The sequence below is a fragment of the Silene latifolia genome, unplaced genomic scaffold (assembly GCF_048544455.1).
Source record: "Silene latifolia isolate original U9 population unplaced genomic scaffold, ASM4854445v1 scaffold_311, whole genome shotgun sequence".
Taxonomy (NCBI): domain Eukaryota; kingdom Viridiplantae; phylum Streptophyta; class Magnoliopsida; order Caryophyllales; family Caryophyllaceae; genus Silene; species Silene latifolia.
The window spans coordinates 71,176-97,083 of NW_027413247.1; the positions used below are offsets into that span (position 1 = coordinate 71,176).

Below are 25,908 nucleotides of genomic sequence, written 5' to 3' on the forward strand. Positions count from 1 at the left end.
ATTAAGTGGTGCAGGTTGAAGAGCGCTATGAGAGAGCGATTTGTGCGAGCATATCCACACAAGATGAGATCCGACTTTGAATCTTTCACTATGTCCGAGGAGATGACAGTCATCGATTACTATCATCGATTTGTGGAGCTATCTCGTTATGTGGAAGATTTGCGGCTCGGACGAGAAAGGTTTGGCCCTCCGATTTGAGAGGGCTTGTCGCCAAGATCGTGAGTCGTATGCAGTGGGGTTGCTACTCGACCTCAAGGAAGTGTATCCGAGAGCGGGTCAAGCGAGAGAATGGTGGATCTCTCAAGGGAGATTGAGGAGAGGATCTGCTAGAAAAGAGGAAGGCCGATAGTGGGAATAACAATCACCAACCAACAAGAAAGGGAATTTCAACCATGCTAAAGCTTTCTCTAGTGGAGTGGGTTTCTCTGGAGGTTCTCGTGGTTGGGGAAAGAACGGGGTCGGGTGTGAGTGACAACACCAACCTTACGTGTTTCAATTGTGGTGGTATAGGCCACAAAGGCGGGAATGCACGAGCTACAAGCCCGTAAGCAATGGTTCGGGAGCTCGATCGGGAAATTTTCTCGGGGGCCGACTCGAGTTTTGCTAGTAGCCGACCGGGAGTGCATGGGGCAACTTGAGAGGTGGACGGGGTAACCGGGCGGTTACAACCGCGGTAGTGGTGGATCTTATCGCGCGCTGAATAACGGTGTCACCCGGATTCGGCGGCTAAGCCTAGTACCTCCAATGCTTGATTCGGGTGGTGGAGGACAGAAGAATAGTGGAAAGCTCTTCATGATGGATAAGCAGGAAGCACGGGATGATGCTCATGTAGTTACCGGTACCTTTCTTGTTAATAATGTACCGTCTTTTGTTTTGTTTGATTCAGGGGCTACACATTCTTTTGTGTCTAAGAGTCATGCGGTGTCTATGGGTTTGGGCAAGTTTGAGGTTGTAAAAGATGATGTGTTCATACCTTCGGGGGAGTCCGTGTCGTGTCTCAAGTTATATAAGGGTATATCTATGGTGATTGGAGGGGTAGATTTACCAAGAAACCTTTGTTAGAGTTTCCTAAGGATGGGTTTGAGGTGATTGTCGGGATGGGTGGTGGGTAGGTATGATGCCGGGATAGATTGTAGACGAGAAGAGAGTGTCTTTAAAGAGTCCCAAGGGTGTTAAAGTGTCCTATAGAGGGTTTGTGGTAAAGCCTAAGTGTAGGTTTATAGCGGTTATGACTTTAAAGTCATGTTTAAGGAAGAAGTGTCCCTTAATCCTCATCATGTGAGAGATCATCGAGTAGAGCCGCCGACAACTTCACGAGATTTCCGTGGTGAACGAATTTGAAGATGTATTTCTGAGGAGATACGAGTTTGCCTCCCAAGAGGGATGTCGATTTTAGCGTGGAGCTTAAGCGGAACAGTCCTATATCTAAAGCACCTTATCGTATGGCACCTAAGGAGTTGGCTGAGTTGAAGAAGCAGTTACATGAGTTGTTAGACAAGGGTTACATCAGGCCTAGCGTGTCACCGTGGGGAGCTCCAGTTCTTTTCGTAAAGAAGAAAGATGGGAGTATGAGATTGTGCATTGACTACAGAGAGCTCAATCGGGTTACGGTGAAGAACCGATATCCGTTCGAGAATTGATGATTTGTTCGATCGGCTTAGTGGAGCCGGGTGTGTTCTCTAAGATTGATGCGAGGTCGGGGTATCATCGGTGAGGATAGCAGACGAAGATATTCCTAAAACAAACATTCGATCTCGCTATGGTCACTACGAGTATGTAGTGATGCCTTTTGGGTTGACCAATGCGCCAGCAGCTTTTATGGATTTGATGAACCGGATCTTCACACCGTTTTTGGATAAGTTTGTGGTCGTTTTCATCGACGATATCCTAGTATATTCCAAGTCTAAAGAAGAGCACGAAGAGCACTTGAGGATAGTTTTGCAAACTTTGAGGGAAAATCAGCTCTATGCCAAGTTATCCAAGTGTGAGTTCTGGTTAGAGGAAGTGGCTTTTCTAGGCCATGTAATATCCAAGAAAGGGGTATCTGTGGATCCTAGTAAGATTGAGGCCGTTACCAAGTGGGAATCGCGTAGAAGAATGTTCTTGAGATTCGGAGTTTCTTAGGCCTTGCCGGCTACTACAGGAGATTTGTGAAAGATTTCTCTACTATAGCACGGCCTATGACATCCTTGATGAGGAAAGAAGTCAGATTTGTTTGGGATGAGAGTTGTGAAAAGGCGTTTGGACCCTAAAAGAACGCTTGACCACGGCTCTTATCCTAGCCTTGCCGAGGAGGGTTGTGAGAACTTTGAGGTGTATACCGACGCTTCAAAGAACGGTCTTGGTTGTGTCTTGATGCAGGGAGGGAGAGTAATAGCTTATGCTTCGAGGCAGTTGAAGCAATATGAGGAAAACTACCCTACTCATGATTTGGAGCTGGGTGCAGTTGTGTTCGCACTTAAGATTTGGAGACACTACCTTTACGGCGCAACTTTTAAGGTGTTCTCTGATCATAAGAGTCTAAAGTATATCTACACTCAGAAGGAGCTTAACATGCGACAGAGGCGGTGGATGGAGCTGATTGGAGATTATGATATGGAGATCATCTATCACGAGGGTAAAGCTAATGTTGTTGCAGATGCCTTGAGTAGGAAGAGCGTTCATTCGCTATGCACAGCTATGTCCTTGCTGAAGTTGAGAGAGGAGATGTCTAAATTGGGAATCTTTATGATTCGAGAGGGGAATACCATCGGGGATTTGACGATCGAGCCAGAGTTGTATGAAAACATCAAAGGGAAGCAAGAGCTTGATCCTAAAATCCAGGAGTGGAAGTCAGCGGTAGAGAGCGGAGCAGCATCTAGGTTCTCTATACATCCAGATGGGAGTGTTCGTTTTGATGGGAGATGGTGTGTTCCTGACGATGCAGAGTTAAGGAGAATGATCTTGTCTGAGGCTCATTGCACTCCTTATTCGGTTCACCCGGGTGGTGACAAGCTTTACAGAGACCTTAAGAAGACTTTTTGGTGGCCGAACATGAAGAGGGAGGTAGCTGAGTTTGTGGCTAGATGTTTGACTTGCCAAAGGGTCAAAGGTGAACAAAGGAGACCTCAAGGTAAGATTCAGTCCCTGACAGTGCCCGAGTGGAAATGGGAGTCGATCTCTATGGACTTCATTGTGGGGTTACCTAGGTCACAACAAGGTAACAACATGATTTGGGTGATTGTTGATCGGCTAACCAAGTCAGCCCATTTTGTTCCAATGAAAGATACTTGGTCTAAGATGCGGTGGCTTTGGGCTACTGAGAAAACATGTGGTTCGGTTACATGGAATTCGAAAGATATTGTTTCCGATCGTGATGCGAGGTTCATATCAAAGTTTTGGCAAGAACTGCAAGAGTTGATGGGCACAACGTGAAGATGAGTCTGACTTTTCATCCAAGAACCGATGGTCAAACAGAACGGACCATCAAGACCTTAGAAGACATGCTAAGGGCATGTGTTATGGACTTTGGAGGCGATTGGGAAGACAGACTTGATTTGATCGAGTTTTCATACAATAATAGTTATCATACAAGCATTGGGATGGCACCTTTTGAAGCTTTGTATGGCTGGAAATGCCGAAGTCCAGTTTGTTGGGATGATAGTTCCGAGACAGTGGTTCTAGGACCACGGTTGGTTCGGGATATGGTTGAGCAAATCCAGTTGATCCGCCAAAAGATGAGAGCAGCTCAAGATCGTCAAAAGAGCTACGCCGACTTACACCGCAGGGACATTGAGTTCGCGGTAGGTGACAAGGTGCTTTTGAAAGTGTCACCTATGCGAGGTGTTATGAGGTTTGGGAAAAAGGGTAAGCTAAGCCAAAAGTTTATAGGTCCTTATGAAATTCTGGACCGTGTTGGCGAGGTAGCCTACAGGTTAGCTTTACCACCAGCTTTGGATAGAGTTCACAATGTTTTTCATGTGTCTCAACTCCGGAAATATGTGAGTGATCCGTCGCACATTCTTGAGATGGAGAACATCGAACTTGATGAATCCTTGTCATATGCCGAAATTCCAAAAGAGATTCTTGATCGCAAGGTTCGTAAAACCCGGACGGGTGAGACGGTCTTACTCAAAGTTCTGTGGTCTAACCATAACGTGGAGGAAGCCACATGGGAAGTCGAGGAAGCTATGCGAGACCGCTTCCCTAACCTTTTGATCGAATACGTTTGGTTACGGGGACGTAACCGTTGGCTTTTAAGGGGGTAGGAGATGGTCGCGATAGTGTTTTGTGCCTTCCTTACTTTGGTTGTTTCGTGTCGGGAGATGTGTTTGGGGTAATTTGTAGTGATGCTTGTGTAGTTCCTTGGAATCGCCTCATGTGTTAGAGTCTTGTGTCGTGGTGTTGTGTGTGTTAGAGTCTTGTGTCGTGGTGTTGTGTTTGTGTATAATTGAGTGTGAACTTCGGGACGAAGTTCTTTTTAGGGGGAAAGATTGTAACACTACGGATTTCCTTTGGAGCCTACTCGACCGAGTAGAGCCTACTCGGCCGAGTAGTGCTCTTTGTGTGAGTTATTTCGTTTTGCTGAGAGGAACACTCGGCGAGTATAGTGAATACTCGACCGAGTGTAGGCCACTCGGCCGAGTGTCGTCACACTCGACCGAGTGTCCGGTTTGGCGAGGTTATATTTCGACGGTTTGATTAAGGAATGATTAGGGTATTTTATAATTCCGCGTCGGTTTCTAATTTCACTTTTCTGCGTTAACATTCTACGTGCCCTAATCCTAACCCAAATCATTCCCTAATCATCTCTTTGAGCATTTCGTAGCATCCTTGTGTCGATAATTCGCGGTGATTCTTCCGTATAAGTTCTTGTTGCTTTGTTGGTAAGTCCTACCTTTGTAATTCTTGTATCTTTTGGGTTCTTTGTACATTTATATGGGAAGGGAATGTCGGGAAGCTGTACAAAGTGTAATTGTATTGTGTGATCATTGTATAGGAGAAGACTTCGTAGAGGAGCCTTTTTGATTGTCCGTGCTTGCATCTTCTTTGTGATTGCTAAGGTAGGGTTTCCTACTCGGTTGTTGTGCTTTACATGACATGTTGTTGTATTTATCGTTGTCTATTGATCATCGTTATATGGAGATTGTTGTGACAGTGTTGGTGTGAGGGGATTGAGATGACGGTAATGTCATGTGTTTGGGATTGTGGTGGAGTCACTTGCGGGAGTGGCTTCACACCCTAGTTCGCCCTCCGTGGAACCCGCCACGGGAGGGGATGTGCACATTAAGGGACGGGGATTATTGTCGCTCGTTGAGGAGCTGGACTAGGTGGGATCGGCTGCGGTCACCCATCGGCGGCGATGATTACTGTTGCGATGGGTAATCTGGCGGGGCTACACACTTTAGTGTGTAGTCGATTCTTGTGTGAGACGGGGTGATTGGGAGTTGACGATGATCGGACGTGTATTGCATTTGTTTGTCTTGTTGTTGCATAATCGACCCCGTTGTTGTTTGTGTAATCTGCGGTGATCCATTCGGGGATGGTGAGCGGGCTTGACGAGTTTTGCTAGTGAGAGCTTGGGGATTTCATTGGGAGAATTGCCACCACGAGTCATAGCATCCTTTATCGAGTCTTAGCGAGTTTCCTTTTATTATTAAGACTTTGAAGTTGTATTCTTTAGACAATATTTGGATTTGGATATTGTAAGCTTTGTCTTCTACATTACTTTAATAAATGTGCTCAGTTCAGACGCTTTTGATATGTACTAACCTCGGGCAACCGAGATGGTAACAGTCTTTCATACTTGGGTGGTCCTGGTAAGGTACCTTGGTATGAGGGGGTGTTACACATATATTCAATAAATGGGTATATTATATAAAAACGGAGGAAGTATTCCGTTGGGATTTTGGCAGCCAAAATATAGTGAGCATGGAATTCTTAACATAGATGAATTTATTCGGATGTTTAATGTGTAAGATACGACTATACGAGTACTACATGACAAGTCGTGGAGACGATAAGAGCATCTCCAATGATTACCTAAAAGGACTTGTTTGCAAATAAAAAAGATTTCAAGCTACTTGCTTAACTATTAGAGCACTCCACATCAACTAGCTTAAATTGAGCTAGTAGCTCCATGAAGCTAATAGCTCAAATGGTCCTACAAGAATAAATCTAACTAATAGAAAAAGGGTTGTGCTCATTCATGGACGAGTTTTACTCTTTTATGTACGTAAATGACCATTGTACCCTTCATTTGTACCCTTCATTTTAATTGTTTCATTACTCTTTTGTAAATAATTGAATTAGAACAACCCTCACCGTAACCCTTCAATCCCCACCATCTAGCCACCATGCACCACACTCACCACCGCCTCCCCTGCGCCACCAGCTGATCCTCCTCCCACAACCTCGTCAGAAACGTTTCCTGACAGTTTTGCTGACAGCGACACATGCAGAACACCACCGGACCACCCCGCCACCACCAAGTCGGCGATTCATGAAATTGTCACGCATTTAACTGTCTGAAATGGGAAATGACCAATAGACCATTCCTACTGACCCAATTACTTAAACGAGACTGTCTAACACGATTAATGTGGTGTAAATGTGTAATTAATGGTATATAGCCACCCATAAATTCACGCATCTAACATGAAGTTGTCACGCATCATTTTGCTTATATGCAGTAATGCAGCCATTTACCTTACTGGAACTACATGGTACCAAGATGAAGGAATCACCTCTGTGGATTTTACCTTTCCATATGATACCTATAATGTTATGTCATTACCCATTAGAGTATGCACAAGTCCGTGTTGCCGCTGATGGGAGATCGAAGATTTCTCTAGACTTTTGTAGAAACAATATTGGGGAAAGGCAGTTTAATGGTATTCAATTGACAACTATTTTTACAAACCCTAATTTCATTAATAAATTAAATAAATTAGAATTATTACTTGATCGACATGAGAACTAACGTACAATGTTTGATTAATCCGACGGATTTGATTAATTTTGTGAGAAGGAGAATGAGAGAGGGTTTGTTTTTTGTTTTTGGGGAAAGGGTAAGGTATGGAAAACAAATGAAAAAAAGTCCGTGAATGAGTAAAATGCGTCCATGAATGAGCAATGACGTAGAAAAATAGTGGTTGTGTTAAGTGGGTCCAATTAAACTACTAGTAAATTAACTTAACCATTAAAGCAAATTGTAGCTTAAAATATTGACGTGGCAAAGATAAGCTAGTTGGAGATGCTCTAATGATAGACTTTTTATGTCCACCAAACTAACATCCCAGAATATTATAGAATAATCTAGAACTTTGAAATAATTTTTACATAAACAATGGTCTAGAATAATCTAGAATTTTCTGATTAATATTCCAATCTATTAACTTCCTTATACGATATTATATTGTTGTGACATACAATAGGATTAGGAAAGTATTTCCTTATATACAGTACACACAATTTTCCCGAGACAATAATCTATATATACCAGCACACATCACTATAGCCTGTAGGTATTAAAACACATTCAATTTTGATTTCGATTGATTTAGAAACTACAATCAACAATGGTGTTATCCGAATTAGGGAGAAGTATTTCTACTGCTATGAAGCAGATGATGAACGCGACAGTCGTTGACGAGAAAGTGTTAAACGAATGCCTGAACGACATAAACCGTGCCCTTATAAATGCCGATGTTAGTTTCCAACTTGTGAATGCCCTATCAACCAAGATCAAGAAGACGCTTAATTTTGATAGCCTTCCAACCGGTCACAACAAGCGTAAAATTATCGAGAAGGCCGTTTATGACGAGCTTTATAGACTGCTAGATACCGGAAAACCATCTTTTACACCCGTAAAGGGTAAAACAAGTGTGGTTATGCTTGTTGGTTTACAGGGGGCGGGTAAGACGACAACCTGTACAAAGTATGCACATTATTATCAGAAGAAGGGATTTAAGCCTGCTGTTATTTGTGCTGATACTTTCAGGGCTGGGGCTTTCGATCAACTTAAACAAAACGCCACTAAAGCTAATGTCGCGTATTATGGAGATTACATGGAAACCGACCCTACAAAGGTCGCTTTAGAAGGGTTAGAAAGATTCAAGAAAGCTGGAATTTATGACCTGATTATAATTGATACTAGTGGAAGACATAAACAAGAAAGTGCCCTATTTGAGGAAATGAGACAACTGTTAGACGTGACGAAACCAGACCTTGTTGTTTTTGTTATGGATAGTAGCATTGGTGAACCAGCATTCGCTCAAGCGCAGGCGTTTAAACAATGTGTTTCCAATTTGGGAGCGGTAATTATTACCAAGATGGACGGTAGTAATTCAAAGGGTGGTGGTGTTCTCAGTGCGGTCGCTGCAACCAAGAGTCCTGTAATTTTTATGGGAACAGGAGAACACATTGATGACTTTGAGGTTTTCGCGGTCAAACCATTTGTCAGTCGGCTTTTAGGGTTGCGGGATTTGTCTAGTTTTGTGGACAAGATACAAGAAGCAGTCCCACAGGATGACCCCATGTTTATGCAAAATCTGATGTCACAGGGAAATTTCACTCTGAGAACTTTGTACGAGTTGTACAGGTATATGATTAAGATGGGACCATTAGGTCAGGCCTTGCCTATGTTTCCTGGGATTGAGTCGAACCAGGTTACTTTGAAGCGACAGTTGACCATAATGGATTCAATGACTAATGAAGAATTGGATAGCTCGAATCCAAAGCTTTTCAATGAGTCGAGGATAATGAGGATTGCTCGTGGATCAGGCCGGATGGTCAAGGATGTTACTGGTCTTTTGGGACAGTACAAGACTATTGCAAACAAGTGGCCTAAGATGATGAAGCAGTTCAAGGTTACGAAAAATGGACAGATGGGTGGATTACCAAGAAATCTGAATCCACGACTGATTGGTAATATGATTCCACCAGGAATGCTGAATCAGATTGGTGGTGCCCGTAACTTGATGAACATGTTTGGTGGTCAAGACAAGTGAGCTTCTTCATTCAACAACATAAAATAAGCAATTTTTGTTTTAGATATTTCTTAACTAGAGTCTGAGTAACATAGTTTGCATTTATATCGGATTAGTATTGTCGATGAAGGTTAGAGTTTGTAGAGAGGACTGATATGCAAGATGTGTAGTACAGCAAGAAATTTGATTGAATCAAACTCATTGAAGTGGCCTGTCTTAATAATATAACCTTGTTTTGTTTATGTTTACATTCTGGTTTTGTGTACTGCCTTGGTTTATCAATGTCAGTAGTTATTGGTGCGACTGTTTTATGGTGCTACAGAGGAAAAAAAATAACCTTTGTATGATATGTTAAGCTTTAGCTAACTGTATGATGTAGCTATGCTACTTGTACCAGTTCCTCCATTCTTAATGCATCAACTACTTGAATTTTTCTTAATGCATCAACTACTTGAGGAAGCTGATTAAAAATTGTGAATCTCTTTCATTCTTTTGTTTCTTCCATCTAGTCTAGTGCCTCAAATGCTAGTCTCAGGTATGGAAAAGTTAGGTAGACGAGTGTACACGGCCTTTCCATGTTGAAAACTTTAGAGCTATCAAGATGAATTCTTTGAAAAATAATTGAGAATGAATCAAAGCTGGGAGCTTTAAAATTGATAGGCTGATGTTCATGCTTAGCTAATTTCAAGTAACACTCTTTTGGTCCCCTATTGAGTAGGTCTGTCATAAATTCTTCATATTCAAGTTTCAAGAATTCTTGTGGTTCAAACAACTCCTATTATGTGTTCTGCGCTTGTACTTGTGTTTTAGGTGTCCCACACGGAAAGATAAGAGTCGGTTACTCAACCCTTTGCCAAATGATTTTCGGGTGAAACTTCTTTTGACCTCATGAAACTGTGTGTACAAAACCCGTTTTGCATATAATTTCACGCACCCCTGTCTAACAACATACATATAAGTTCTGGTCATCAAATCTCGCACCTTAGTTTGGAACTAGCTAGCTATCGAGAACTTATAGTCTGGTTACCTTGGTCATACTCAGTCAAGTTACAATGAATAAGTTGGCTTTCTTCGGACATGAGAAAGCTGGTATATCAGGGAGACGAAGTTACGATAAAAGAAGCGCAAATTCAGGGTCTGTACTTATGGAACGGCCTAACAGATGTATGATAGTTCCTTCTGAAGTTGATATGATCGCCGAAGCTATAGAAAAAAAAGATACCAACTGGTATATTTCAGGTTATCTTTGCATTCGTTTTTTATTTAATGCTTTGATAATATGCTAGTTCTGAAGTGTTTCTTTCATGTACAGGTTTGTAAGAACAAAAGTTCCAAGTGATCTAATCATACATATTGGCAAGAGCTGCTTTCACCTACACATGGTATGTACTTTCCCTTGATTTTTGGCTCGATTTCCTCTTCTTTCAAAGTTCAGTAAGAAAATATATATTCACAATCTGAACTCTCATTTGTTAGTCAGTCTAGTAAGAAAAAGTGAAGTAGGCGTCGAGGTAATTTGCAACGCAATTTTCATTTTCGGGCACCTGAAAACAGCAGCTTCTTTGTGCTGTTGACCAACATGTAAGGTTGCTTATATCCCAACCCTGTATTCCTTGCAAGAGTCATTGAGACAATGGGGTAATATTAGTTGTTGCTCTATCTTCTTCTGTTCTACCCTTTCGAGATCTAACATTTTCCTGATATCGTTCTTCTTGTCCTTCAGCTCTCTATGGTCTCAAGAAGTGCCTATTTGAATAGAATTATATTTGAGAAGAGAAACAAAGGGATGACTGGCAGCAACTTAAATATTGAACTAAACAACCTTCCTGGAGGGGAAGACATCTTTGAGTTAATTGTAAAGTTCTGCTATGGGTGGAAGGTTGATCTGACTGCCAACAATGTCGCGCCATTATATTGCGCCGCAAACTTCTTGGAGATGATAGAGGATTTACATCATGGGAATCTCATTTCTAGGACAGAATCTTTCTTATGCTTCATAATATTTTCTTCCTGGAAAGACACATTCCTTGTTTTCAAAACCTGTGAAACAATCTCTTCTTCTGCCAGAGACTTACAAATCCAAAGAAGATGTTCAGAAGCAATTGCTTGGAAAATTTGCACTAACCTTAATGCGATTTCTATTGATCACGATGAATCACAATGCTCTAGTTTCTGGTGGTTTGAAGATGTTGCAGGCCTTAGAATTGATCATTTTATTGAAGTGGTAACCCTTATTAAGAAGAAAGGGGTGAAACCTGAGGTATTAGGCTCTTGCGTTGCGTACTGGACTGCGAAATGGATTTCACGGGTTTCCTTTTGGTTTCGGATCCCATGTCAGAAAGGGATCAGTCAAGTGAGAAGGGTAACTGTGGAGAGTTTGATCAGGGTACTTCCTATTGAGGAGAACTCAGTCTCCTGCAACTTTTTGCTTCATTTGCTGAAACTTGGGTTAATGATGAATGTTGATGCCAATTTATGCTTGAAACTTAGTAAAAGAGTAGCATCTATGTTGGAGCAATGTCACCCATTAGACCTCTTGGTTAAGAATTATGGGGAAAGTGAGACATCATTTGATGTTAGTATTATTGTTAGGATTTTGGAAACTTATGTTTCTCTTGCTTTAAGAAATCCTACATTCAAGTTATTTGTAGTTGGGAGACTTGTTGATGGATATCTCGCGCTTGTGGCTAGGGATAAAAACCTTCAAGCTGATAGTTTCAGAGTACTTGCAGAGTCATTGCCAAAGAGTGCTCGTTACTCCCATGATAATCTCTATCAAGCTATTGATCGGTTCCTGAAGGTAAATCATTATCTCCACCTTCGCCTTATTAGACTTTTAGTTCACATAGAACTGTCACTTGGGTCATTCGCGTCAGTTCTGGTTAATGTAAATCATCGAGTCAGGTTATTAGTCGACATTTCTTCTTCTGGGCGATGATTTCAAGTCTTGGCTATCATTAAGTTCATTATATTAAGTTAAATGTCATGTCGGGCCATCAGAGGGTGTCATAATCCAGCATGCATCATCTCAAGTTGGTTTTGGATTCAAGATAAATCGGGTTTTATTGGCTATCAGTTTAGCTAACTTCTAGTTCCCCATTTTTCGGAGTTTTATCAAGTTGGATTTTTCCAAGTTGTATGAATTCCAGAAGTTATGGCGTCTAGTGATGAGAAATAATGCTTATGTTATCAACAGGCACATCCAAACTTAACAGAGGAAGAAAGAAAGGAGGTATGCAGAAGCATAGAGTATGACAAGTTATCAGAGGAAGCGCGAGAGCATGTAATGAAGAATGACAGGCTGCCATTGAACATTACCACTCAATTCATCCTGCTTGAACAAGTTAACCTTACCAAGTCAGTTGTTGAGTCGGGTTCAATTTATCGAAGAACGAAAGCACAGACGATTATCAACTTGAAGGCAGATTCCCACAAGGAATGTATGCAAGCTCATAAGGACATTAAGATGATGAAACAAGAGACTGATAACATACAGGCTGAGCTGAATAAGCTGCAAGAATGTAGATTGGAAATTAAAAGGCTGGCTAGGAAAATGTAAGTAGGAATTTTTTACTTTCAGTTTTTTTCTTAGAAAAATTCAGAGGGCTCAATTTCCTAAACGGAATTTTTTAATAATCACTTTTATCCACTAATTAAGTTATTTTTAAAAACCGCCTTACACCTATTTCTGTATGTAGTTTGCTTGTTTGTTTACCAGTATTATGGAACGGTTGATGATAGAAAATGCACGCATGTTGGCCACGTATAATTTTTACCATGACTAACAAAAGGTTTAGATAATCAACGGTAAGAATTCAAATAATCCGACTGTTTTGATTAATAAAAAGGGATAACTGTTGGACTGGTAAGGGAATACTGATGCATGCATGTCTGCAACGTGTTAAACATCAGTTTCTTAAATTCTCTTCCTTTTAATCGTCCATTTTGCATGCCTCATCACACCCATATTCTCATTCTCCGTGAACACATCCCATAATTCCTTGTTAGTTTAAACACAAAGAAATTAACATTTGTTTGGTAAGAGTTAATTTTTGGTAATATTTGTATATATACATTCCTGGTCATTTCCTGTATCATTAATTGCTGATGTTTTTTTAATGTTACAGGTAGACTGATATTAGAAGAGTTGTGATGGCAGAATATAGTTGGTGTTTCATGTTTGTGATGCTTCTTCAACTTTCTTTGATATTCTTCCCTCTTCATGTTCTTTCTGGCGATGGTATTTCTGTTTTAACTTCCTCTTTTTTACTGCTTCATCACTTCTGTGGCTCTGTGAGTACATACATTTCGGTTCGGTGAGAAACCGTCTTATTTTGGTTTCATAAAATTGCAGATGAGGAAAACACCCTTCTTCAAGGATTAAACAGTTACAGAACCTCCCTACACCTTCCACCCTTGACCAAAAACAAGCAAGCAGGATGTCTAGCAGACGAACTAGCCGACGAACTAGAAGACCGGCCTTGCGTTGCCACAACAGCAGCCAATGCTATTCCCGCTGGAACCGGATCAAACTTCATCAACTACCCAAAACTCCTTAAAAAATGCAACATTGACCCAAATACAACCACAAACGGGATCATTTTACCCGTTTGTGTCCCCAAGCTTGTCCCCACCCTAGTCCTCACAAACTATACTCATACGGGTTATGCTCGATACATAAATGATTCGAGATACACAGGGGCAGGTCTCGGAAAGGAGGATGATTGGATGGTGGTGGTTCTGAGTACTAGTACCGTGGGAGGGAGCTTTGCTTCTAGTGCTGTTGCTTTAGTTTTACATTTGGTTGTCAATTCCGCACTATTGTTGCTCTGCCTTTTCTTGGTGTAAGCAATGCTTGGGTTACGTTTTGGGCAGGGTGGTTGATTATATGTATGTTATTATCCATGAATAGTTGCTTGTAAGACCTTATCTTTGTTGGATTTTCGTTTGATTTCGTGTTAGTGTGTTTCAATTGCTTGGGTAATTGTTCACCAAGGAATGTTGCAAAGTGAAAGCCTTCACTTTGAGGACATAACTTGAGAGATGTCTTGCGCATTCTATACCCCTAGGTTTTAGTGGTGGGAATGTGGGATTTGTATGTGCCTAGTCCAAGTTTCTGAAATGAAATGCCTCGTTCAATTTGTTGAAATTGAAATTTCGAAATGAAAGCTTTGAAATGAATGGCTTGTTTAATTTATTATACTCGGATCCCTAAACGTGTAATACACGAGTCAACAAGTCTCCCTTGTGACGGTTATATCCGTCATAAACTTGCGACGGGTCTAGTAATACTATGCGGGGTAGATAAGACAAAACAGAATGCTACTCTCTAGGCACTTTGCTTTTGTCTTTATCTACCCACATGAGTTGTATTTGACCTGTGGTAATTTTGCGACGAATATGTCCGTCACAAATGAGAATTTGCGTACACAAGTCTGATACTATGTACTCCATATGACTGTAAAATGATTTTTTTGGATAATGAGTGTTTATTAGCAAATTAATGAAAATTTTTTCATAACATTTCATACGGATATTAGATTTGAAAAAAAAAAAAATAAAAAAAAAAAAAAGAATAATTATACAAGCCACTGAAGTACTTCACCCAAATTCACATTTTTCCGTACACACATGTCAAGAAAATATGAAGGGCTGAAACCGTTGAGGACATTAACGGCTTATTTTTTTTTACGTTTTTTAATATTTGTAGTATGTTTTAAAAAATAAGAATGATTAAAACCGCTAATTATCATAGCAGTTTTATATAAAAACACGAAAAAAAATATAAGTGATGACGTGCATACTATGAACCAAAATAGTTTCAAACGAACGCTAATTACCTAATTAATTTGCTGATAAACACTCATTATCCAAAAAATTCCTGTAAAATTGCAGTTGTATTACGCAAGCAAAGAACAGAATGTACCAGACGATTTTACGATAGGCTTTACTGCATTGCCTCGACTATTTTACATCTTTTGAAAAAAAAAACACTTCAAGACTTGTCTTACTATTTGTCTTTAATTAAAAAAAAAGGCAATTGAGTGGCATGTCGCTAATATTTTGAATTTGAATGGTAGAAGTAACAAACCCCATGATTAACTTGTTTCGATGGATATTATTCAAAAGAAATAGAAATAGAGTAGTTGTAAGTTATTAGGAGACGCCCTATAAAGACAATATAGTTTGATTAAAAGTATATTTCTTTGTTTTCAAAGTGAAGTATGATCCAATATTTTTTTTGAAGGTCTTTTGAAAACCATGGCAAGATTAGTTTGAAAACCACGTAAAAATATTAAGGGCTTGCTTGGAATTCATAAAATAATTAGGAAGTAAATTTAATTGGGTGATAATTAGTAGGAAAGTTAATTACTTAGGTAATGAGTTTGATAGGTTTGGCATCCCCCTCATATTAAAAGAATAAGAGATCTCTAAAATTTTCCCGCCTAAATGAATTTGACTATAATTGGACTTTTATTATATCATATCTAAAATTGGGCTTTCATTATATTATATCTACAACTGGATTATACTGAACTTTTCCTTTTCCACCGATTAATACAAAACATTAATAATAAGAAATTTTATAATTAAATTTCAAATTGAGGTAAGTATCAGTTGTATAATTGTTATTTTCTTTAATATTCTTATAAAAAAAACTTCGCATTAGCGCGGGATCTATACTAGTATAAGAGTAATCGGTTTGAAATATAAGAGTAATGATTACCGAGGAGAATTTTTACTCACATAATCATTACCGAGGAGGAGGGTGAGTAATGTATTACTACTTTATGAAGGTAATAGATTTGGGAGGTGAATAATTACCTTAATACCAAACATGGAAAATGCACCTTACATATCACTGCCCTAGTCATTTCCCCCATTTTACCTTCAATCCAAGCAAGCCCTAAGTAGTACAGAAACGTTGACAATTCCCATAAAAAAACTACTCACAAGTGAGGTAGGATTTTGAAATGCTACCTACAATAATAAGCCCAATTCGGGTATCTTATTTGACCAAAGTAGCTTATTTGACCAAAGTATTCCGCGTGGTACCCTTAGGTTTTTCAAAACATCATTGGTACTCCTGAACTTAGTAAAATGTTCTTAAAATAGCCAAACTACTAAATCAAGTTTTTAAACATTTAAATTTTGGAAAGAAAATATGTTTACAATTGAGTAAACGATATTTATGTGAATAAATTACAAATTATTGGCAAAAAATGAATCAAAAAGGCGTAAACGAAACATTTTAAAAGATGTGAATTAAAACATTTTGCGTATTTTTAAATGTTTTCGTTATGTTTAGATGTACCATTGATATTTTCGAAAAGGAGGAATACCACGTATAATTCAAAGAAATACAAGGATACCATGTAGAAAATTTTTTAAAATAAAATATTTAAGTTAGTGGAAAAAAATCATTAAAATAGACATTTTATATAATTACTCAATTCTCTTATTGCTTTCAGTATCGAGTTTTTTTTTTTCAAATCAAAATATAAAGATGACAAATGTATAGAAAATGAAAGAATTAACAAGTTGTAAACTAAAAAGTAATCTTCATATACACTGTGCATATTATGCACGGGGTCTATACTAGTTTTTTGTAATGTAAATAAAGAGAGAGATATCAATGAAAGTTACGGTTACAAACCTACACCCAATCAAATCTGCCAAAACATCCTTACCTATAGTCGTGCACTCATCTGCACCCACCTGAACGGAGGATCCAAATTTAACTCGCAACTTGAGTGACCCGAGCTCATTTGATGTGACCCAAATGTTTATTATCGCTTAATAACTTTAACAACTTAATAGCAAAAGTGTAATACCTCAGATATTTGAGCTGTTGGGTACTCTATCGAGTAGGATTTAATCTGTCGAGTAAGACATTGACAGATTCTGGAGTACATTCTGCTTTGAATGTACTCGATCGAGTAGGGGCAACTCGATCGAGTTAGTCGGGTTTTATGCACTTTTCGACCGGGTTTGATAGTAAACGTGGAGAGGTATTTAAAGTTCTATCGGCAGTCTTTGTCACTTTTACCTTTATTTTCTAAACTTTTCACAAGAACGCTCTACGACGTTCAATCCTCTCCTCCTTTTGCTATCAAATCAAGGCTAGAGTTGTCGTATTTTTGAGATCGTTATACCCTTGTGATTGTCATCGTTTGGGTAAGATTTTTATGTTGTTTTTATGTAAGTTTGTTAATTTTGGTTAAACCCTAATTGGGTGATTTGGGTGTTTTTGGGATTGATTGTTGTAGTAAATTATAATTATATGATTATTGTTATAGGAGGTGATTTCGTGGAGGAAGCTTTTTGATCTACTGCTATTGTTGTTGGTGATTCCATCTCAGGTAGGGTTTTCCCTACTTGGTTAATGTATAATTTGTTTGAGTTAATGTGATGGATGAATTACATGGTTATCAGTGTGGTCAAAATTGTATTTCTTGGTATTGGCATGATTATCGTATTCTGGTTGGTTGTTATTGTATGTGGTTCGCGAGGTCAGCCCTCGGCTAAGTGGAGTCATTTTCGGGAATGGCTTCACGCCCTTGATTCGCCACTTGTGTTTCCCGTCACAAGGGGGATGTGCACATTAATGGACATGGGTTATTCGCTCTACAGGTTTTGACCGGGGCTTAGGAGGCAAGGCTACGGTCCCCACTGGCGGAGTGGAATATCTCCTACGATGGGTATTCTGGCAGGTCTAGACACTTTAGTGTGTAAACAGGTGACTGGTGATGTGCTGGAGTTGGAGGAATGTGCTTGTGTAATTGGATGTTGTTGTTTTGCTTGCTTTGCTTGCTTTGATTATTCAGTAACTGACCCCGTTTAAATGTTTTGAAAACTGTGGTGATCCATTCGGGGATGATGAGCAGTTGATTAGTAGATATTTCTATGGAGTATGTGCGGGATCTAGCCGGGGATGGAGTCACCACTAGTCCGAGTATTTTAGTCTTCCGCTGATACTATATGACAGTTTATTTCAGTTTGAGACGGTTGTATTTTATATTTCCAGTTTTTGTTTTAAGTTGTACGCACATTAACTTTTAAACTTAAAGTATGTTTCTTTATGGTCTTCTTTAATTACTATACCTCGGGTAACCGAGATGGTAGCATCTCCATGTGTTAGGGTGGTCTTGGTAAGACACCTTGATGTATGGGGGTGTTACAAAGTGGTATTAGAGCGACAATTTTGGAACCTGTAACCAATGAATCTAATGAATGTAGAGAGTCAAATTAAAATGAACCCAGGTAGGAGTTGTTATGAGCTAATGCAAAGGCTTGGGAGAAGTCCTAATGTCGCAAACTTGCCCGTCCAACTTTGAACCGGTCACTATGGGGGCGTCATGGGATCGCTACTTGTTTATTGTTGTTTCATGATGCATGTGTTGGATGAAGTGTCTAGTTGAAGTGGATGACTTGGTTGAAAAAGGTGAAGTAAGTGTTTGCATAAGAATATGAATTTCATGTTAAGAGTATGTTTAAATGATGGAAAGTGAATTTTATAATGTTTGGTTATATTAGTAACACGTGAATAGAAGAATGTGATGTTGTATATACATATATGTTGAATGATATTCGTTAAACGTTATAGTAGGTAAACATGCGGGTAGTGTAATTTGTGAGCATGACTCGACCGAGTAGGGGGAACTCGATCGAGTAGTGTTGGACCATATAGTTATATGTTTTGTTTTAATAATGACAAGTGTGATTTATCATATATATACTCTTGCGCGTAATCGTTTGTTAGTCTTTGTTAGATTTAATAAAGGTTTCCATAGCAAACAATGTTATAGCACCCATGGCTATAACATTGAAGATTTGTGAAGTATCATTGAAGTAATGTTATAGCTGCTTGAGCTATAACATTGAATATTCCTAAAACATCATTGTGACTACTTCATTCACAAGTATGATGATCACTCAAGCAAAAGACATGATCAAGTCTATAAGAAGCTCAAGATGAAGAGCTTATGATCAAGATGAAGAGATGATCCTACTACTGAATATCTCCAGGAAGATTAGCTAGTATAGGACATCATCTAATAACGGTATCTTTGGAAGTAATATTAGAAAGGTAAAGTTATAACTATTTCACCTATAACTTTACTTAACAAGCTTAATGTTATAGTCACTTATGCTATAACATTAGGTTGCATTTTGAAGGCACGATTTTAAAGTTTTAGAATTAATTTTCGAAAGCTCAAGTTATCTATATATTTTCGAAAATACATGTATGTATGATTGAAGAATGATGCGGGTTAAGATTGAATAATTTACATATATCCTATTGGTTAGTAAAACGACTTATGAGTTGTCATGCTACCTAGGGTTTGCTAAGTTGTTTAAACATAAACCCTAAATCCACACCCTTTATTTCGACTAGGGTTTTTCGAACGAGTTGGGCTTATGAGCCGTTTCTCTTGATCGACTATACTCCTTGTGCAAGTAATATATTAGGTTAAATCTAAAATAGATTGTCTTAAGATATTTTATCTTAAACAATTATTTATATTTATTTTATTTACTTATTTGAAATATATTGGGGATTAAAATAAGGAAAGATGAGATTTTTTCCTTGTGAAACAAATCATCCTTCCTCACGGCATCATGAGAGTTTCGAATAAAGCCCTAGCTACCTCCTCCACTATATATACATATGTGCTTTAATCTTTCAAAATAACTTTTCGCATATTAAAATCCTTTTGCAAAAAAATTGAGTTTAAATCTTAATCAAGCATTTTATTTGTTTTTGCATTCGAAAATCTTTACGAAAAGTCGTGGTTCAATTTGCTTATTATTCCATAAGATTACGTTACTAGATAATAGTACTTAAACATTGTTTCTTACTCGTTCAACTGTGTGAATACTTAGAAGAACAATCAAGTGTTTTCTTATTAACGTAAGTTAGATAAAACCGAGTATTTAACGATACTTAATTGAGTTACAACTAGAGTTAGTTGTACGAGTGGGTTACTAATTTTGTAATCTATAGAAAGGTACTAAAGTTATTAATCGAGAATAGCGGACGAAAGTTTCGATTTGTGAAACTGAACTACTTCAAAACCACGTGTGTCACTCTTTCTTGTTGTTCGTTTTCTTTACGTTTTAACTCCGTCTAGTTAATTAGTTAAAGTTTAATCAATAAACTTTAAGTAATTTATTATTATGTCACGCTCATACGAACATTCGAAAAAGTGGGTTAAAGTTTTAGATACTCAATTCACCCCCTCCCTCCCCTCTTGAGTATTTTGGATTGATAGATTCTTCAATTGGTATCAGAGCCTCGTACTCTTGATTGCCTAACCGCAAAGAGGCTGATCCGTCTATTTTTTTTATTTTTAATTATATTTATTCCGCTGCCTTACATGTGAACCCCCGCAATAATGCGGAAAACATCACTTATAAATTCAAGCTGAAATTAGGAAATTTTTGAAAATTTTAAAAATTTAAAGCGCGGGTTTATTAAAATCCAAAACACAAATAAAGATTTGCGGAAATAAAGATTAAATTATACAAACGTGATAGTCAAGGTGAGGGAAATTATATCCCTTGAATGACAATACAATAAAAGGTAAGTCTAAGCAATCCTGCTAAACCGACTACTAATCCAAGGTGCTCGCTAGCTCACACATGTTTTCAACCCATAGATGCACCAACTAATACTTGTCATTCATGTAAACATGAACGCCACAGTCAGTGGGGAGTAACTCAAGGTTCTCCCAGCCATAAAATGTCGAAACGAACATAACAAAGAACTAAAACAGGTAAGTCATGTAAGATACTTACAAAAGACATGAATATCAAGTTTATGTGTAAACATGGCAATTGAATGAGATGGAACAAGATAGATCAACATTAGCATAATAAAGAATCAACTATTCATGTGAGACAAATAAATAATATGAAAGACAACAATACAGTCATTTATACAAAAACACGCATTTCAAGGAAATACAACATAGATATGAGATTAGAATCTGAATCATGTTAAGCAGTTAAGTAAGGGATCAACCAATGCAAATTACAAGGATAGAAACTGTAGCCATTACTTGGAAAACCACTTAGTAAACCTTGCACGGGACGTGGCTACTAATGTCACATGCATACTTATGGCTTGCATCTCACCATAAGAACGGATGAGAACATCAATCCCGACGATCATATCGCAACTAGAGGGTTTATAGCTCACCCCTAGTATCCGATAGGACCAAGACAAACAACACAAGGCATAACTCTTGCCTTGAAAGACATATACCAATATCTATAACCAAGCAAAACCTTTACTACTCATATAATATAATTCCCCCGCTAGGACGACAATGATAAAACTCACTTGCCAGAACAACACAAGTGACCAAAACCGTATTTGCGTAACAACACACAGAGAGCCAAAACCGCACTTGCGTAACAAAGACAAGTGACCAAAATCGTACTTGCCAGAACATCACAAGTAACCAAAACCGCACTTGCCAGAACAGCACAAGTGAGACCAAAATCGTACTTGCCAGAACAGCACAAGTAACCAAAACCGCACTTGCCAGAACAACACAAGTGACCAAAACCGCACAAGTGACCAAACCGCACTTGCCAGAACAACACAAGTGACCAAAACCACACTTGCTAGAACAGCACAAGTAGGGCGTAAAAATAAGTCAAGCAAGAAGGCATATCATTATGACATTTTCACAAGAATACGACTCATTACAAGTAGTTACTTAGAATAAATCACTCATACTTGAAACATGATGGAAACATGGAAATGAGTAAGTACACCCATAAATGAAATATACTAAGTCATTTCATACTTGAAACTTGATAAAGATTCGACCATGAACAAATAAGAACTCATACGTGGAGTATATAATACCATTTCAATCTTATATAACTTGAATAAACCTTATATTTCATATTTATATGTCACTTGAGCTCAAAATGGAACAAGTGAGCTCAAAGTGGAACAAGTAATACAAAACACATGGCAAAATGTAAACAAATGAATATGAACTCAAATATGAAGCATATAACATCATTTCATGCTTTCTTATCATGAATAAACATTTTATTTCACATTTACATGTTACTTGAACAAAGTATAAATAACCGATAACAAATGAATTAACTAATAAGAAACACGGGACAAAATGTAAACAAACCAAAACCCGAACAACCCATAAACATATACGAGTCAACAAGGGAAAACTTGGGTCATGATACGAGTAAAAAGCATAAATAACCATCATACACAAGGATATATATATTTATATAACTTGAAACGGTAAAACGGTCGCCATTTACTCATACGGACTCCGAATCGAGTGATTCAATTGGCTAAACCACCTAATTTTTCGTCGCCGGTCCATATGTCATATTTTCAGCAGCATTGGTGGTCGCATCGGTCAGGAATGACACGTGTCCAGGCCAATACGGGTGATTTTAAGACGGGTTTCTAAACACGAGTAAAGCGGTATTCGTCCATACTAGTTACCCAAATCATACATGTATATACACAAGAGACGGGAATTAAAAATTTGGCTCAAATCATCCAAGAAACCGACTCAAAACAGTCCACAAAACACACCCATCAACAACCTATACACATGGTTTCTAGACAATTAGTGAAGCCGTCTTAAGACAAAATTTTAAGCATGAAACATGTAATCTCCATTCAAATAAACTACCCATTTCATTTACCCATTTCACCATGAATCTAAAGGTACCATCTTTTCTCAAAATAGATAATTTAAACTTGTATAAAACCGTCACATACAAACATGGTACAAACACAAGTAAAAATGTAAACTTGTTCACTAAAAGAGTAAACAACCACATAAATACATATAAATTCAACATAATGTCGAGTAACCTATCACCGTTACCTTTTAGCTCTTCAAAGAAAACACTTCCGACTCAAAACTACTCCGGGTTGTCCAAGAACTCACCTAAACACAAAGAAAACGATTTAGTCGGGGGAAAAACGTGCCTTATATGCACGGCCAGAATAAGGGGAAGAGAAAAGTTGGATTCTTTCTTACATGAATGGATGGAGAACGGAAAGAGGAGAAGATAGATGCGAAAATCACTTGATTCGGATAAGAATTGAGCAAGTTATGGGGATTTTAGTGAAATGGAAGAAATGGTGTAACAATGGTGTCCTAACAATGGTGTTTTATGTTTGTTTGTTTCCCTCCTCTCGAAAGCCGAGGATGATTTTAATGAAATTTTAGAGCTCTCCTAAGAAGAAGAAGATAGGGTTTTTTCATCATGTGCACGAGAGAGAGAATTCCAAGAGGAATGGAGGAAGAAATATCTAAAAAAAGATCTCTCTCCCATAAATTTCTACGTCCTCGTGGCGTAAGTGTGTCTTCTAAGTACTCTCAAGCTCGGTTGTTAAAGAAGAGAAAAGAATTATTCGCTAAATTGGTCATTTCCCGCTAAAAAGCCTTTATTGGTTGTCAAATTTTACTTGCTTTTACTAATAATAGTAACGGGTAGGTATTTTGTAAGAACATTTTCTTTCTGCTTTGTCAAAAAAAAAAAAAAATGTTTGTTTGTTGAGGAAAGTTGCTGAAATTTTTTTTGTAGGATTGGTGGAGGGGAAGAAATAAAAGAAAAGCCCAATGGTCATCCTAAGCCCAAAACCTTAAATTGAGTCGATTTTCCACTAAAATATGTCTCAAACCTACTACAAACTTAAGACGAATATTTTTATTAATATTAACATTATTATACATGTAAAGCCGCATTTTTATAAAAACGGATTAAAAATATAAATAAAATAAAAAAATGGCTAATTAAATTATAAATGCCAAAACATAAAATTCGCGGGTGTTACATTAACGTGTGAAATGGACTCCAAGTATCTTAAGTGTCCCGTCTTTGATGGGAAGAATTATGGATTTTGGAAAACATGATTACACACTACATAAAAGGACATGATTGGGAGTGCTGGACGATCATTAAGAATGGACCAAACAAAATTTTGGCCGGATCTTCAGAAAGCACTACCTATGAGAAAAAGGAAGAAGACTATGTGGAGGCTGATTACAAGAAAGCTGAGAAAAACTCGAAAGCGATAAGCCTGTTGCAAAACAGCATGACATCGAATGAATTCACCATTTTTCTTCTTGTACCTCGGCCAAGGAAATATGGGATGGTCTTGAATTAGCTTATGAAGGAACGACAATCGTTAAGAAATATCGTATTGACTTGCTGATTCAAAAATACGAGCTCTTTACAATGGAGCCAAATGAATCTCTTGATAGCATGTCTAGACGATTTTCTAGCATCATAAATGAATTGAAAAATCTTGGTAGGAAGTTTGAGTCTGAGGACATTGCCAGAAAATTTCTTAGGAGTCTGACCAAAAAGTGGCGTCCTAAGGTAACGACAATGGAGGAATCAAGAGATCTTACTTCTTTGTCATATCAGGATCTTATTGGAGCTCTTATGGCTCACGAAATTGTTCTAGATAACGACGATGCTGAGCCAAGTAAGAATAAGAGCATGGATCTGTTGGGAAATGTGTCCTCAACAATAGTGCGATCACATGATTTAAATTTCATTATTAAATCTCATACTAAGAATACGTGAGGGATGATTCTTTATACAGTCGACTGACCGTCATTAATCGGTAATGATTGGCTAACTAGAGTTTGACATTACTGTCGTGTGACGGTGGTGGTCAGTTGATCCCTTTAGGTCACACCTATAGGATGAGGCCCAAATAGATATTTAATTAATTGTATGCGATACAGATTAATTAATTCCTTAATTATGGGAGTGCAATTTTGCGTCTTATTGTAATGTGATTAAATAAGATTTAATTTAGTAATCTGATCTATATAAATGCAGAAGACAATACTCATTGTACAACGCGCCACGTCATTAATGCATTTTTTTCTTTTTTTCTTTTTGAAAATCCATGTTACGGTGGGACCCATGAGTGTGCAACGTATTTATTTATTCAGATATTCGTCTTTTCAAACATGCGATAAATTCCGTCTAGCAACAAATTATAAAAATCATATTTTGACTAAAATCTTCGAATTAATATTATGATAAAATTTTATACATTTCGTGTAAATAAAATTAATAACATATATGCAGAATTAATTACAAATGCGAGTAAATGTAATTGAATTACATAATTTTTAAAACAAAATTACACAATAAAATTACATAATTTCAGGAAGGAATTACACTTATATACGGGATCAAACATAAAACGGAAATGAATTACATGTATTTTTGTTAATATTATTGTACCATGCAGAAACAAAATCACAACATAATTTTTTAAAACTACAGGGTACAATTTTTTTTTCAAAAAATCAATCATGACGGAATATTTACTTGGAATATAAAACTCGGCATCTTAACTATCAGCCGCGCAAACCGAAATTAGTAAGTGACAATGATAGAAAACCGAGTTAATATAGTCTTCAACAAGCATTAAAGCTATTTTTAATTTTTTTTTACTCTAAAAAAACAAATAAATAAATTTTATTTTAATTTACAAGTGATTAAAATTTTTTTAATAAAATTTTTTTAATAATTTTTTTAATAAATAATTCAGAATTGTTATAACAAATATTGTTTAAGTAATAACAACACAATAAGGTAAAAGTCGAAAAACTTTAAAATATGTTTTTTTTAGAAAAAATAATCCTCTCAGATCTGTATAGAAAGCCGTTCATCACTGAGGATTTATGTGCTTGGAGCAAAAATTTTGGCAATCTTACTATCAGTCTCGCACTCCAAATTCGGAAGATGACAATGATAGACTACCGAGTAATTTCTACTTCTACAAGTACGAATGATAGACAACGTTATTATCGTCATGATAAACACATTTGGACCATCCAATCTTGAAATCTGAAACTGCATTAAATTCAGATAATCAGCTTATTCTGAGATAATGGCA

General features: G+C 37.7%; 1 protein-coding gene and 1 pseudogene across 4 annotated transcripts; both read left to right on the plus strand.

Moving 5' to 3' along the window:
- The first annotated feature begins 7,196 nt into the window (after positions 1–7,196).
- On the plus strand, positions 7,197–9,217 carry LOC141639243 (signal recognition particle subunit SRP54 2 pseudogene; annotated as a pseudogene).
- Positions 9,218–9,755: 538 nt separating this feature from the next.
- On the plus strand, positions 9,756–13,930 carry LOC141639241 (root phototropism protein 3-like). 4 transcript variants are annotated; one of them, XM_074448408.1, is made up of 5 exons: positions 9,756–10,197; positions 10,282–10,351; positions 10,693–11,769; positions 12,166–12,524; positions 13,324–13,930. In XM_074448408.1, exons 1-5 carry the CDS (start codon positions 10,022–10,024, stop codon positions 13,325–13,327), a joined length of 1,686 nt encoding a protein of 561 aa, XP_074304509.1. In that variant the 5' UTR covers positions 9,756–10,021; the 3' UTR covers positions 13,328–13,930. The 4 variants fall into 4 exon arrangements, with proteins under 4 accessions (XP_074304509.1, XP_074304508.1, XP_074304510.1 ...); XM_074448407.1 differs by having other exon boundaries at positions 13,097–13,444; XM_074448410.1 differs by having other exon boundaries at positions 10,096–10,208; positions 13,097–13,444.
- The last annotated feature ends 11,978 nt before the right edge of the window (positions 13,931–25,908 follow it).

Bases quoted from the DNA above. Each gene is read 5' to 3' on its own strand.
- LOC141639241 (XM_074448408.1), top strand. From the start codon at position 10,022: ATGAATAAGTTGGCTTTCTTCGGACATGAGAAAGCTGGTATATCAGGG. The intron at 10,352-10,692 runs GTATGTACTTTC...CTTGTCCTTCAG, and splicing joins GCTGCTTTCACCTACACATG to CTCTCTATGGTCTCAAGAAG. The intron at 11,770-12,165 runs GTAAATCATTAT...TGTTATCAACAG, and splicing joins CTATTGATCGGTTCCTGAAG to GCACATCCAAACTTAACAGA.